The following is a 15,839-nucleotide window of genomic DNA, read 5'->3' as shown; positions in this document are numbered from 1 at the left end:
AGTCAGCCACCGATTGTGCAAGTTCTCCCAATTAAAAAGATGAGAGAGGCCTGTAATTTTCATCATAGGTACACGTCAACTATGACAGACAAAATGAGAAAAAAAATCCAGAAAATCACATTGTAGGATTTTTAATGAATTTATTTGCAAATTATGGTGGAAAATAAGTATTTGGTCAATAACAAAAGTTACTCAATACTTTGTTATATACCCTTTGTTGGCAATGACACAGGTCAAACGTTTTCTGTAAGTCTTCACAAGGTTTTCACACACTGTTGCTGGTATTTTGGCCCATTCCTCCATGCAGATCTCCTCTAGAGCAGTGATGTTTTGGGGCTGTCGCTGGGCAACACAGACTTTCAACTCCCTCCAAAGATTTTCTATGGGGTTGAGATCTGGAGACTGGCTAGGCCACTCCAGGAACTTGAAATGCTTCTTACGAAGCCACTCCTTCGTTGCCCGGGCGGTGTGTTTGGGATCATTGTCATGCTGAAAGACCCAGCCACGTTTCATCTTCAATGCCCTTGCTGATGGAAGGAGGTTTTCACTCAAAATCTCATTCTTTCTTTTGCACGGATCAGTCGTCCTGGTCCCTTTGCAGAGAAACAGCCCCAAAGCATGATGTTTCCACCCCCATGCTTCACAGTAGGTATGGTGTTCTTTGGATGCAACTCAGCATTCTTTGTCCTCCAAACACGACAAGTTGAGTTTTTACCAAAAAGTTCTATTTTGGTTTCATCTGACATTCTCGCAATCCTCTCCTGGATCATCCAAATGCACTCTAGCAAACTTCAGACGGGCCTGGACATGTACTGGCTTAAGCAGGGGGACACGTCTGGCACTGCAGGATTTGAGTCCCTGGCGGCGCAGTGTGTTACTGATGGTAGGCTTTGTTACTTTGGTCCCAGCTCTCTGCAGGTCATTCACTAGGCCCCCCCGTGTGGTTCCGTTCTTGTGATCATTTTGACCCCACGGGGTGAGATCTTGCGTGGAGCCCCAGATCGAGGGAGTTTATCAGTGGTCTTGTAGGTCTTCCATTTCCTAATAATTGCTCCCACAGTTGATTTCTTCAAACCAAGCTGCTTACCTATTGCAGATTCAGTCTTCCCAGCCTGGTGCAGGTCTAGAATTTTGTTTCTGGTGTCCTTTGACAGCTCTTTGGTCTTGGCCATAGTGGAGTTTGGAGTGTGACTGTTTGAGGTTGTGGACAGGTGTCTTTTATACTGATAACAAGTTCAAACAGGTGCCATTAATACATTTAACGAGTGGAGGACAGAGGAGCCTCTTAAAGAAGAAGTTACAGGTCTGTGAGAGCCAGAAATCTTGCTTGTTTGTAGGTGACCAAATACTTATTTTCCACCATAATTTGCAAATAAATTCATTAAAAATCCTACAATGTGATTTTCTGGATTTTTTTCCCTCAATTTGTCTGTCATAGTTGACGTGTACCTATGATGAAAATTACAGGCCTCTCATCTTTTTAAGTGGGAGAACTTGCACAATTGGTGGCTGACTAAATACTTTTTTCCCCCCACTGTATATCCCCCCTCAAGCAGATACCACGACGGCCCTCAAAGAACTTCACTGGACCTTATGCAAACTGGAAACCTCATATCCTGAGGCTGTATTTATTGTAGCCGGGGATTTTAACAAAGCAAATTTGAGGACTAGGCTGCCGAAGTTCTATCAACATATTGACTGTTGTACTCGCGCTGCCAAGATCCTCGACCATTGCTATTCAAACTTCCGGGATGGTTATAAGGCCCTCCCCCGCCCTCCTTTCAGCAAATCTGACCACGACTCCATTTTGCTTCTCCCTTCCTAAAGGCAGAAACTCAAACAGGAAGTAACCGTGCTAAGGACAATTCAACGCTGGTCTGACCAATCAGAATACACGCTTCAAGATTGTGTTATTCATGCGGACTGGGATGTGTTTCGGGTAGCTTCCGAAAATAATTTAGACATGAAACGGTGACGGAGTTTATCAGAAAGTGTATAGGTGATGTTGTGCCCACTGTGACTATTAAAACCTACCCTAACCAGAAACCGTGGATAGACGGCAGCATTCGCGCAAATCTGAAAGCGCGAACCACCGCATTCAACCATGGCAAGGTGACTGGGAATATGGCAGAATACAAACAGTGTAGCTACTCACTCCGCAAGGCAATTAAACTGGCAAAACATCAATATAGAGACAAAGTGGAGTCGCAATTCAACGGCTCAGACACAAGACATATGTGGCAGGATCTACAGACAATCACGGACTACAAAAGGAAAACAAGCTACGTCGCCGACACCGACGTCTCGCTTCCAGACAAGCTAAACACCTTCTTCGCCGGCTTTGAGGATAACACAGTGCCACTGACGAGACCCACTACCAAGGACTGTCGCCTCTCCTTCTCCATGGCTGACGTGATTAAGACATTTAAGCATGTTAAGCTCCGCAAGGCTGCCAGCCCAGACGGCATCCCTAGCCGCGTCCTCAGAGCATGCGCGTCAAGGTAGGAAACAACATCTCCACTTCGCTGATCCTCAACACTGGGGCCCCACAAGGGTGCGTGCTCAGCCCCCTCCTGTACTCCCTGTTCACCCATGACTGCATGGTCAAGCACGCCTCCAACTCAATCATCAAGTTTGCAGACGACACAACAGTAGTAGGCTTGATTACCAACAATGACGAGACTGCCTACAGGGAGGAGATGAGGGCTCTCGGAGTGTGGTGCCAGGAAAATAACCTCTCACTCAACATCAACAAAACAAAGGAGATGATCGTGGACTTCAGGAAACAGCAGAGGGTGCACCCCCCTATCCACATCGACGGGACCGCAGTGGAGAAGGTGGAAAGCTTCAAGTTCCTTGGCGTACACATCACCAACAAACTGAAATGGTCCACCCACGCAGACAGTGTGGTGAAGAAGGTGCAACAGAGCCTCTTCAACCTCAGGAGGCTGAAGAAATTCGGCTTAGCACCTAAAACCCTCACAAACTTTTACAGATGCACAATTGAGAGCATCATGTCGGGCTGTATCACCGCCTGGTACGGCAACTGCACCGCCCACAACCGCAGGGCTCTCCAAAGGGTGGTGCGGTCTGCCAAACGCATTACCGGGGGCAAACTACCCGCCCTCCAAGACACATACAGCACCCAATGTCACAGGAAGGCCAAAAAGATCATCAAGGACATCAACCACCCGAGCCACTGCCTGTTCACCCCGCTATCATCCAGAAGGCGAGCTCAGTACAGGTGCATCAAAGCTGGGACCGAGAGAATGAAAAACAGCTTCTATCTCAAGACCATCAGACTGTTAAATAGCCATCACTAGCACATTAGATGCTGCCTATTGAAATCACTGGCCACTTTAAGAAATGGAACACTAGTCACTTTAATAATGTTTACATATCTTGGACTACTCATCTCATATGTATATACTGCATTCTATTCTATAATATTCTACTGTATCTTAGTCTAGGCTGCTCTGTCATTGCTTGTCCATATATGTATATATTCTTAAATTCCATTCCTTACTTGTTTGTGTGTATTGGGATGTAGCTCAGTTGGTAGAGCATGGCGTTTGCAACGCCAGGGTTGTGGGTTCGATTCCCACAGGGGGCCAGTATAAAAAAAATAATAATAACTCCCTAACTGTAAGTCGCTCTGGATAAGAGCATCTGCTAAATGACTAACATTCCCTCCCCTACCCTGGACGACGCTGGGCCAATTGTACGCCGCCCCATGGGTGGCATTCAGACCAAAGAGTTCAATCTTGGTTTCATCAGACCAGAGAATCTTGTTTCTCATCGTCTGAGAGTCCTTTAGGTTCCTTTTGGCAAACTCCAAGTGGGCTGTCATGTGCCTTTTACTGAGGAGTGGCTTCCGTCTGGCCACTCTACCACAAAGGCCTGATTGGTGGAGGGCTGCAGAGATGGTTGTCATTCTGGAAGGTTCTCCCATCTCCATAGAGGAACTCTGGAGCTCATTCAGAGTGACCATTGGGTTCTTGGTCACCTCCCTGACCAAGGCCCTTCTCCCCCAATTGCCCAGTTTGGCCGGGCGGCCAGCTCTAGGAAGAGTCTTGGTGGTTCCAAATGTCTTCCATTTAAGAATGATGGAGGCCACCGTGTTCTTGGGGACCTTCAATGCTGCAGAAATGTTTTGGTACCCTTGCCCAGAGCTGTGCCTCGACACAATCCTGTCTCGGAGCTCAACGGACAACAATTCCTTCGACCTCATGGCTTGGTTTTTGCTTTGACATGCACTGTCAACTGTGGGACCTTATATAGACAGGTGTGTGCCTTTCCAAATCATGTCTAATCAATTGAATTTACCGCATGTGGACTCCAATCAAGTTGTAAAAACATCTCAAGGATGATCAATGGAAACAGGATGCACCTGAGCTTAATTTCGAGTCTCATAGCAAAGGGTCTGAATACTTATGTAAATAAAAAAAATCTGTTTTTTATTTTTAATAAATGTGCTAATATTTCTAAAAACCTGTTTTCGTTTAGTCATTATAGGATATTGTGTGTAGATTGATGAGGACATTTTTTTTCCAACTCCATTTTAGAATAAGGCTGTAACGAAACAGAATGTGGAAAAAGTCAAGGGGTCTGAATACTTGCCGAATGCGCTGTATAGCAGGGAGTTCCAATATGATCAGATTATTATTTATTTTTTATCTCAAGGATCCTACTTGAAAATGTCACAGAGAAGCAATCTCTGGTTTTGCTCATAAGTAAACAGTCAATAGACATGAAATCATAAAATTACACTAAAACTGTGTAGGACATCACTAAATACTTCATAATAACAACCCAAATGTTAAGTGGCGGAGTTGTCCTTCAAGAACCGTCTCAGATATTAATAGAGTTCCTTTAAGAACCGTCTCTGATATTAACCTCTTCAGGACCGGACCCTTTTTTTTCAATTTTCGCCTAAAATGACATACCCAAATCTAACTGTCTGTAGCTCAGGACCTGAAGCAAGGATATGCATATTCTTAATACCATTTGAAAGGAAACACTGAAGTTTGTGGAAATGTGAAATTAATGTTGGAGAATAAAACACATTAGATCTGGTAAAAGATAATACAAACAAAAAGAAACATGCGTTTTCAATTTTTTTTGTTTCGTTTCCGTTCCATCATCTTTGAAATGCAAGAGAAAGGCCACAATATAATATTGCAGGTTAGGCGCAATTTCGTTTTTGGCCACTAGATGGCAGCAGTGTGTGTGCTAAGTTTCAGATTGATCCAGTGAAGCATTGCAAATTTTTTATTTTATTTATTTATTTTATTTAACCTTTATTTAACCAAGTAAGCCAGTTGAGAACAAGTTCTCATTTACAACTGCGACCTGGCCAAGATAAAGCAAAGCAGTGCGATAAAAAACTACAGAGTTACATATGGGGTAAACATTTACATTTACATTTTACATATTTAGCAGACGCTCTTATCCAGAGCGACTTACAGTTAGTGAGTGCATACATTTTCATACTGGCCCCCCGTGGGAAACGAACCCACAACCCTGGCGTTGCAAGCGCCATGCTGTACCAACTGAGCTATATGACACTTGCTAGGCTCATAATCTGAGGTAGCAACTGCGTCAGATCTACAAATCCATTAGCTAGACCACCCGATTAGACAACAATCACCCCATTATACCCATTTGGTTTGCAACTCAGTGAACCTGCGCAGCATTCGCTCAATTTGATGCCTATGAACAAAGATTTCGATGCATATCAAATTACCCAGCAGCCATTTAGAAACAACAAGTCATCAGAAAAATGGTTATTTCTTAATTTAAAAAATGTACTCTGGCTGTTTAAATCTGCCACATCTTGAAAAAGAGGACAGGGACATGCGTTTTGTTTTTCTTAAAACAAATATGTTTAACCATGACCAGAAAATGTTTAACGTTTGATGGCTTTGCGCCAGACAACACCTCTTAGACTGTGGCTCACCACAACATGTACTCAGGTTAACATTGAGCGCGCTCACCAAGTAACCGTAACCTTGTTAATAATAAGTTACCTGAGGTAAACCTACAGGGTTAACGCTCACCAAGTAGCCGTAACTTTGTTAATAATAAGTTACCTGAGGTAAACCTACAGGGTTAACGCTCACCAAGTAGCCGTAACCTTGTTAATAATAAGTTACCTGAGGTAAACCTACAGGGTTAACGCAGGCAGGTCTCATTGATAACAATAGTGAAGCTGGCATTGTGACGCAGAACAATGGACTGGGAATAGAACGTTCTGAAGGCGAGTCGGTGTCACGGAGCTCAATAGAACTAATAGGAGCTGGTAGGGTGAAAAATGCCCAAACATAAGGCCTGTTTTTTCGCGATTACTTCATAACCAGGGATAGAAGGTAATATTATGAAACTGGGCTCCATGGCGGATGCAATGAACTAATTTTATCAGAAATAAACGTTGTAAATTTTTTTACTTGAGGCGCCCCGAAAATAATATTCAAAAGGTTCAGTCCTTGGACACAGAGGGGTTAAACACTAAACAAAATGTACAGTCAAAACACAATAGAAAATCTACAGTGAGGGAAAAAAGTATTTGATCCCCTGCTGATTTTGTACGTTTGCCCACTGAGAAAGAAATGATCCGTCTATAATTTTAATGGTAGGTTTATTTGAACAGTGAGAGACAGAATAACAACAAAAAAATCAAGAAAAACGCATGTAAAAAATGTTATAAATTGATTTGCATTTTAATTAGGGAAATAAGTATTTGACCCCCTCTCAATCAGAAAGATATCTGGCTCCCAGGTGTCTTTTATACAGGTAACGAGCTGAGATTAGGAGCACACTCTTAAAGGGAGTGCTCCTAATCTAAATTTGTTACCTGTATAAAAGACACCTGTCCACAGAAGCAATCAATCAATCCGATTCCAAACTCTCCACCATGGCCAAGACCAAAAAGCTCTCCAAGGATTTCAGGGACAAGATTGTAGACCTACACAAGGCTGGAATGGGCTACAAGACCATCGCCAAGCAGCTTGGTGAGAAGGTGACAACAGTTGGTGCGATTATTCACAAATGGAAGAAACCCAAAAGAACTGTCAATCTCCCTCGGCCTGGGGCTCCATGCAAGATCTCACCTCGTGGAGTTGCTATGATCACGAGAACGGTGAGGAATCAGCCCAGAACTACACAGGAGGATCTTGTCAATGATCTCAAGGCAGCTAGGACCATAGTCACCAAGAAAACAATTGGTAACACACTACGTCGTGAAGGACTGAAATCCTGCAGCGCCCGCAAGGTCCCCCTGCTCAAGAAAGCACATATATACAGGCCCGTCTGAAGTTTGCCAATGAACATCTGAATGATTCAGAGGAGAACTGGGTGAAAGTGTTGTGGTCAGATGAGACCAATATCGAGCTCTTTGGCATCAACTCAACTCGCCGTATTTGGAGGAGGAGGAATGCTGCCTATGACCCCAAGAACACCATCCCCACCGTCAAACATGGAGGTGGAAACATTATGCTTTGGGGGTGTTTTTCTGCTAAGGGGACAGGACAACTTCACCGCATCAAAGGGACGATGGAAGGGGCCATGTACCGTCAAATCTTGGGTGAGAACCTCCTTCCCTCAGCCAGGGCATTGAAAATGGGTCGTGGATGGGGTATTCCAGCATGACAATGACCCAAAACACACGGCCAAGGCAACAAAGGAGTGGCTCAAGAAGAAGCACATTAAGGTCCTGGAGTGGCCTAGCCAGTCTCCAGACCTTAATCCCATAGAAAATCTGTGGAGGGAGCTGAAGGTTTGAGTTGCCAAACGTCAGCCTCGAAACCTTAATGACTTGGAGAAGATCTGCAAAGAGGAGTGGGACAAAATCCCTCCTGAGATGTGTGCAAACCTGGTGGCCAACTACAAGAAACGTCTGACCTCTGTGATTGCCAACAAGGGTTTTGCCACCAAGTACTAAGTAATGTTTTGCAGAGGGGTCAAATACTTATTTCCCTCATTAAAATGCAAATCAATTTCTAAAAATTTTGACATACGTTTTTCTGGATTTTTTGGTTGTTATTCTGTCTCTCACTGTTCAAATAAACCTACCATTAAAATTATAGACTGATCATGTCTTTGTCAGTGGGCAAACGTACAAAATCAGCAGGGGATCAAATACTTTTTTCCCTCACTGTATATACAGTGTGTGCAAATGTAGTAAATTATGGAGGTAAGGCAATAAATAGGCCATAGTGCAAAATAATTACAATTTAGTATTAAACACTGGAGTGATAGATGTGCAGAAGATGATGTGCAAATAGAGATACTGGGGTGGAAATGAGCAAAATAAATAACAATATGGGGATGAGGTAGTTGGGTGGGCTAATTACAGATGGGCTGTGTACAGGTGCAGTGATCGGTAAGCTGCTCTGACAACTGATGCTTAAAGTTAGTGAGGGAGATAAGTCTCCAGCTTCAGAGATTTTTGCAGTTCGTTCCAGTCATTGGCAGCAGAGAAATGGAAGGAATGGCAGCCAAAGGAGGTGTTGGCTTTGGGGATGACCAGTGAGATATACCTGCTGGAGCGCATCCTACAGGTGGGTGTTGCTATGGTGACCAATGAGCTAAGATAAGGCGGGGATTTGCCTTGCAGTGATTTATAGATGGCCTGGAGCCAGTGGGTTTGGCGACGAATATGTAGTGAGGGCCAGCCAACGAGAGCGTACAGGTCACAATGGTGGGTAGTTAATGGGGCTTTGGAGACAAAACGGATGGCACTGTGATAGACTGCCCAAATGTGCCGAATTGGTCAATTGACACATTTTCAAGCACATAACTATAGAGAACATACAAAAATGATATGGTAACACAAAATGTAAGTTTACACACTCCCAGGAATGTCATACATGATGGATTGTTGCCTCCTCGTCCTTCTGCAGCTTGCCTGCAACCAAGCACCCAAGCTAACTGGCTAAAGTCTGCTAGCTAGCTACTTCCTGACACAAATGAGAGAACACTTCACTCTGACCATTTTACTCGCCCTAGCAGAGCTGGTTAGCTAGGCTGTTTTCATGTTATCTAGAGCGTTGATGACTAAGTATTACTTTTTTTTGCCTACGTTTACTGACACCGGTCATATTCAGCCAGTGTTCCGCGTTCGCAAATTCATCAGTTATTCTGCGCTCTGGCACACTCAGATGAGAGTGCTCTGAAATCGGGAGTAGATAGCCAGAGTACATTTGCGAACGCAAGAGATAAGCTAACTGGAAGTTCTTGCTAGCTAACCATATGACACCTGCGTCTCTAGCTGTGAATAGCCACCGGAAAAGATATGAGGGGAAAAAGTCAGTCACTCACCCACTCCTCCAATGACATGACATCCTCCTAGCAGCTAGATAGCTAACGTTAGGATCCGTGTTTTTAGCTTGCTACATAAATAGATCTGCTAGCCTATTTTTTTATTTAACCTTTATTAACTAGGCAAGTCAGTTAAGAACAAATTCTTATTTACAATGACGGCCTACACCGGCCAAACCCGGACGACGCTGGGCCAATTGTGCGCCGCCCTATGGGACTCCCAATCACGGCCGGTTGTGATACAGCCTGGAATCGAACCAGGGGGGTCTGTAGTGACGCCTCGAGCACTGAGATGCAGTGCCTTAGACCGCTGCGCCACTCGGTCTGTAGTGACGCCTCGAGCACTGAGATGCAGTGCCTTAGGTGTTATGACTGACCTGTGATCAGTCTGATTGTATTGACGTCACCAGTCTTAGTTACTTTCATCTGTTTATGTCCAGAATATTGAGTCATTGTGATTTACAACCTGATAGCAATATCGTTTGGACTACCAAGAAACGTATTGGTGAATTATATTAATCATGCATTGAACTGCATCCATCTATTCTGCCAACAACACCTTAGTGTACATCATGGAATGTTGAGTCAAATAGAACCTATTTATATAAAACCTCTTATGAAGTTGGTACTGCAGCAGAAACTGGGAATTCGATATTTTGTACTTGTATGATTGTCTGTTTGGTTCATATCTGCAAAGTAGTTAAAACGCTGTCAGCTCCACTTTAAGAACTGTCCAATATTACTAGGGTTACTTTAAGAACAGGTCACATATTAACATGGTTCCTTTAAGAACAGGTCACATATTAACATGGTTCCTTTAAGAACTGTCCAATATTACTAGGGTTCCTTTAAGAACAGGTCACATATTAACATGGTTCCTTTAAGAACTGTCCAATATTACTAGGGTTCCTTTAAGAACAGGTCACATATTAACATGGTTCCTTTAAGAACTGTCCAATATTACTAGGGTTACTTTAAGAACAGGTCACATATTAACATGGTTCCTTTAAGAACTGTCCAATATTACTAGGGTTACTTTAAGAACAGGTCACATATTAACATGGTTCCTTTAAGAACTGTCCAATATTACTAGGGTTACTTTAAGAACAGGTCACATATTAACATGGTTCCTTTAAGAACTGTCCAATATTACTAGGGTTCCTTTAAGAACAGGTCACATATTAACATGGTTCCTTTAAGAACTGTCCAATATTACTAGGGTTACTTTAAGAACAGGTCACATATTAACATGGTTCCTTTAAGAACTGTCCAATATTACTAGGGTTACTTTAAGAACAGGTCACATATTAACATGGTTCCTTTAAGAACTGTCCAATATTACTAGGGTTACTTTAAGAACAGGTCACATATTAACATGGTTCCTTTAAGAACTGTCCAATATTACTAGGGTTACTTTAAGAACAGGTCACATATTAACATGGTTCCTTTAAGAACTGTCCAATATTACTAGGGTTCCTTTAAGAACAGGTCACATATTAACATGGTTCCTTTAAGAACTGTCCAATATTACTAGGGTTCCTTTAAGAACAGGTCACATATTAACATGGTTCCTTTAAGAACTGTCCAATATTACTAGGGTTCCTTTAAGAACAGGTCACATATTAACATGGTTCCTTTAAGAACTGTCCAATATTACTAGGGTTACTTTAAGAACAGGTCACATATTAACATGGTTCCTTTAAGAACTGTCCAATATTACTAGGGTTACTTTAAGAACAGGTCACATATTAACATGGTTCCTTTAAGAACTGTCCAATATTACTAGGGTTACTTTAAGAACAGGTCACATATTAACATGGTTCCTTTAAGAACTGTCCAATATTACTAGGGTTACTTTAAGAACAGGTCACATATTAACATGGTTCCTTTAAGAACTGTCCAATATTACTAGGGTTACTTTAAGAACAGGTCACATATTAACATGGTTCCTTTAAGAACTGTCCAATATTACTAGGGTTACTTTAAGAACAGGTCACATATTAACATGGTTCCTTTAAGAACTGTCCAATATTACTAGGGTTCCTTTAAGAACAGGTCACATATTAACATGGTTCCTTTAAGAACTGTCCAATATTACTAGGGTTCCTTTAAGAACAGGTCACATATTAACATGGTTCCTTTAAGAACTGTCCAATATTACTAGGGTTCCTTTAAGAACAGGTCACATATTAACATGGTTCCTTTAAGAACTGTGGAAGAAGCCTACAGGTCATAACAACTGTAGGCTACACCCCCTATCACCACTGGCAACAGTACAGTCAGACAGAGAGCAGACAACCACGGACCACCGAGGGCTCGTATATATCAGTTACTGTGACAACAAGTCGAATTTACAGCATGACCTGGTCTCCAGAAGCACAACAGCTTTTATATAACCATCAACCAATTAGAACACACGTTAGTCCATCGTCTCACTGACTGTTATACAAATACAGCAAAGTGCATATACACACCAACCAACATTTTTTTTTCTTCCTGAACATTTCCAAACACTTACCTCACCAGTGACCAAATACTTTCCATCCTGCGAGAAGGCCAAGGCGGTGAAGGTTTTTCTGGGAAACACAAACAGACAAGAGAATTAATGAGAGAGAGGAGAGGGCTGAGGCTGGGCTGACATTTACATTAGGGAGAACATTTTACTCGGCAGCAATCCAATAGGGATTTAAACTCAAGTTTAAAAAGGTTCAGACATTTTAACTCCGAGTTACCCCCTGACACATGCATGTAAGCTAAGTACTTTAACTGTTTTATGACCTCCTGGAGAACAGTGAAAGTTCTGTTAGTCTGAACGTAGCTATAATGTGATATTTTTAACTTCACTACTCCCACCTCACATACACTGTAGCTACATAGCATCAACAACAGAACGCAGCATGTTCCAGGCATGTTCCAGGCATGTTCCAGGCATGTTCCAGGCTGCGGAACAGTAACAGAGAGACCACTGTACCGTCCAACAACGTGTAGGACTAGTATGGATCCACATACCGGTATGGGTTTTTACAATACCCGTCTATAACAATATTTTGATAGTGCTAAATGAAATGAAAAGTTCTACAAATTGGACTGTCAGTTTTGTCCTAGTTTGGCTGAGCATACAACCATCAGAATGGAGGAAGCCCATTTAAAATATCTTAGAATTAATTTGATGCAGGTCTAAAGTCACGCACTAAATATATAAAACATACTGTATAACTTTTAACTATTCAAAAACTTAAAATACCTATCAAATATAGTGATATGATATTTTGGCCATATTGCCCAGCCCCATTATGTATTACTCGGTCTCTGTCTACCAAGTCTGTCTGGAGTCACCATGAAGAGACGGAGCAATCCCCTCCTGAGTACAGAGGACTCGATCTACGTGATGGATTGTGGAAGTTGCAGAATGTGTGCACGACACAAGGCTAGGACAAATCCAACGTGTACTTATCAGGAGTTATCCAACGAGTACTTATCAGGAGTTATCCAACGTGTACTTATCAGGAGTTATCCAACGAGTACTTATCAGGAGTTATCCAACGTGTACTTATCAGGAGTTATCCAACGTGTACTTATCAGGAGTTATCCAACGTGTACTTATCAGGAGTTATCCAACGTGTACTTATCAGGAGTTATCCAACGTGTACTTATCAGGAGTTATCCAACGAGTACTTATCAGGAGTTATCCAACGTGTACTTATCAGGAGTTATCCAACGTGTACTTATCAGGAGTTATCCAACGAGTACTTATCAGGAGTTATCCAACGTGTACTTATCAGGAGTTATCCAACGTGTACTTATCAGGAGTTATCCAACGTGTACTTATCAGGAGTTATCCAACGTGTACTTATCAGGAGTTATCCAACGTGTACTTATCAGGAGTTATCCAACGTGTACTTATCAGGAGTTATCCAACGAGTACTTATCAGGAGTTATCCAACGTGTACTTATCAGGAGTTATCCAACGTGTACTTATCAGGAGTTATCCAACGTGTACTTATCAGGAGTTATCCAACGTGTACTTATCAGGAGTTATCCAACGTGTACTTATCAGGAGTTATCCAACGTGTACTTATCAGGAGTTGACTAATATGACTTCCCCCCCCCCCCCCAGAGAGAAGGAGAATGATAACACAGGTCAATATTTCACCTTGAAGTATTGAGGATGTGGGTCTGTCTGTTTTTCTTTGGGTGTAGGATCACAACAACACACCTGGAACACAAACAAACTGCATAAGATGACTAGCTGCTATAACATTAGTATTTACATAATGTAGCCTATTCAACATTTACATTTTAGTCATTTAGCAGATGCTCTTATCCAGAGCGACTTACAGTTAGTGAGTGCATACATTCTTTTTTTTCATACTGCCCCCCCCCCCCCCCCCCCCCGTGGGAATCGAACCCACAACCCTGGCGTTGCAAACGCCATGCTCTACCAACTGAGCTACATCCCTGCCGGCCATTCCCTCCCCTACCCTGGATGATGCCGCCCCATGGGTCTCCAGAGCCTGGATATCCCTTTAGTAACAGGTTAGTTAGATGTCAGTCTTGGGGGGTTAGGGTTAAAGACCCACTCCAGACTCCCTAGAACCTCATTTATCACCTGATTTACTTAACAAAAGGCACATCTCAATAGGTGGTCCAGGAGTCCTCTGACATGGCACAAGTGGGGGGGGACCTTTCCTCTTTTGTCCTCAATTTCTCCTCTATTGTTCCCACAAACAAGGGGGAGGCCGATGACATCAGAGTGAAGGCCGATGACATCAGAGTGAACCATCAGACCAACTCTTTGAATTGCCAAAACACCTTGAATTTCTCAATTGAAGCCAGTGACAGGTTAGTAAGTCTTACCCTGCAGGGTAGGCCACCAGGCCGGTGTTGGGGTCACAGGCCAGCCCACTGCTGTTTGAGGTGGTGATGCCCAGGACTCGCTCCAGAACCACCTGGCACACAAATGGGCAACACTCACTGACATGATGCACAATACAATGCCACTCTAATAATGGACTAGCTACATGGGTGGGTTAGGACCATATGCGACATGTGGTTAGCTCTCTATATAGCCCTACTTACAGTTATAACAGAAAGTACAGTTATAACTATAAAGTTCCATCCAGCATGCATATGTCTCATGCATGTATTTTATATTGTGTGCATGCTTCGGGTGATAGAAATCTGAAGGCACTATAGGCACTGAAAAGTTGATGTACTTCTACTTTCCTGTGGATATATTGTCTCACATTTCTACCGCCAAAAGGACCAACCAGCACCGACAACAGGTAAATTATTTTTAAAATATAATCTCTATTAAACATTCTGGCTTGTAGAGGTCTTGAGGAAACTTTCCTGATTCAAACGCTAATTTATGCCCGACGTAGAATTCAGTGAAATTCAACGTCGGGTTTCCAGGCAAGGTAGATTGGTATTCGGTTAACGACTGTACAGATTTAATCAGCACGATTTCCCGAGTTGGAAGGTGGTTTCCGTAATCGGCAGACGGTTCTGATGGAAAGGGTAGAACCGTCTATCTATTATGGATACCTTCCAACTCGGGAAAACGTGCTGCATCGCCGAGCAGTGCCCAAGAAAGTTTTCAATACAATCGTTTGAAAAGGTCTAATAATTGGCTACCATATATAGTACTAACATATGGGCTGCTTCTTTACAGTTACTAGCTAATATTGCACGATAGTGAACACTGTCTTCGCTACCTCCTCCTAGCTGACAACAACCAGCTGATTGATGCCATGCTGGCTGGCTAAGTTAGTTGAATGTTTGGCATGTGAAGAAGCCAGCCAAAAGACAAGGCAAGAAAATCCAGCTACAAGTGGCACCAATGTTACAGAGTAGAAGTTAGCTAGCCAATTTAGATAGCTAGAAGAAATGACAATAAACATACCCGGTTGTGAGTGGTCCGCCTTTGACTTTGTTGTCGACTTTTCCGTCGCATGTTTGCGGCTGCAGGGGCAGCATTCACATTGCTAACCCTTTTTGTAACCCTGGAGGTAAATGAATTTACCCCCCCGCCATAGACCGCTCCCTCCGCCATAGTCACAGAAATTATTCAATATTTAGCCAACAAGCTGGCTACCTAGCTACTTCCCTGGCTGATAAGTCTCAAATGATGATCGCGTTTGTGGCTAACATTAGCCGAAGTTGCTCGCCAGTATTAGATCCTCATCCGTACAGCATGCAACAAAACTAGTTTTTTTGGTTAGCAATATTAAATTAACGTCAGTCTTGTCTGTTGTTTGACAGTAATATTCGCAGAGATGATTCCAATACGTTAAAAAAAAACATTTGTGATAAAATAGCTAGCGTCAAGCGGATAGACGGTTGGTGTCTTCCTTCTAGCTTCCACTGTTTAGAAACACTTCGAAAAGTACGGAAAGTCAAGAGATGAAACCTGACACTTTCCTTCAGCGTCGTTGCGCTGAAACGCGGGACGCAGATTCAAACATACACCGGCTTCTCTGATTGCGCTGACGCTGCGCAGAACCGACCATGACTCTCTC

At 42.8% G+C, this 15,839-nt stretch overlaps 1 protein-coding gene across 1 annotated transcript in view; it reads right to left on the bottom strand.

The window, feature by feature from the left end:
* LOC311105398 (mitogen-activated protein kinase-binding protein 1-like) overlaps positions 1 to 15,659 on the bottom strand; it is a 72,872-nt gene extending 57,213 nt beyond the window's left edge. Inside the window, exons 1-4 of the mRNA XM_084147544.1 lie at positions 15,224 to 15,659; positions 14,176 to 14,267; positions 13,472 to 13,534; positions 11,837 to 11,894 (exon numbers count right to left, since the gene is read on the bottom strand). Coding sequence (XP_084003670.1) covers positions 11,837 to 11,894; positions 13,472 to 13,534; positions 14,176 to 14,267; positions 15,224 to 15,373 — 363 coding nt within the window. The 5' untranslated portion in view covers positions 15,374 to 15,659. The remainder of the gene's footprint in view (positions 1 to 11,836; positions 11,895 to 13,471; positions 13,535 to 14,175; positions 14,268 to 15,223) is intronic.
* Between the last annotated feature and the right edge of the window lie 180 nt (positions 15,660 to 15,839).

This window comes from Coregonus lavaretus, assembly GCF_964263955.1.
Source record: "Coregonus lavaretus genome assembly, chromosome: 30".
Taxonomy (NCBI): Eukaryota; Metazoa; Chordata; class Actinopteri; order Salmoniformes; family Salmonidae; genus Coregonus; species Coregonus lavaretus.
Note: the sequence above shows the minus strand (reverse complement) of the source record. Positions and strands in the feature narration are given on the sequence as shown.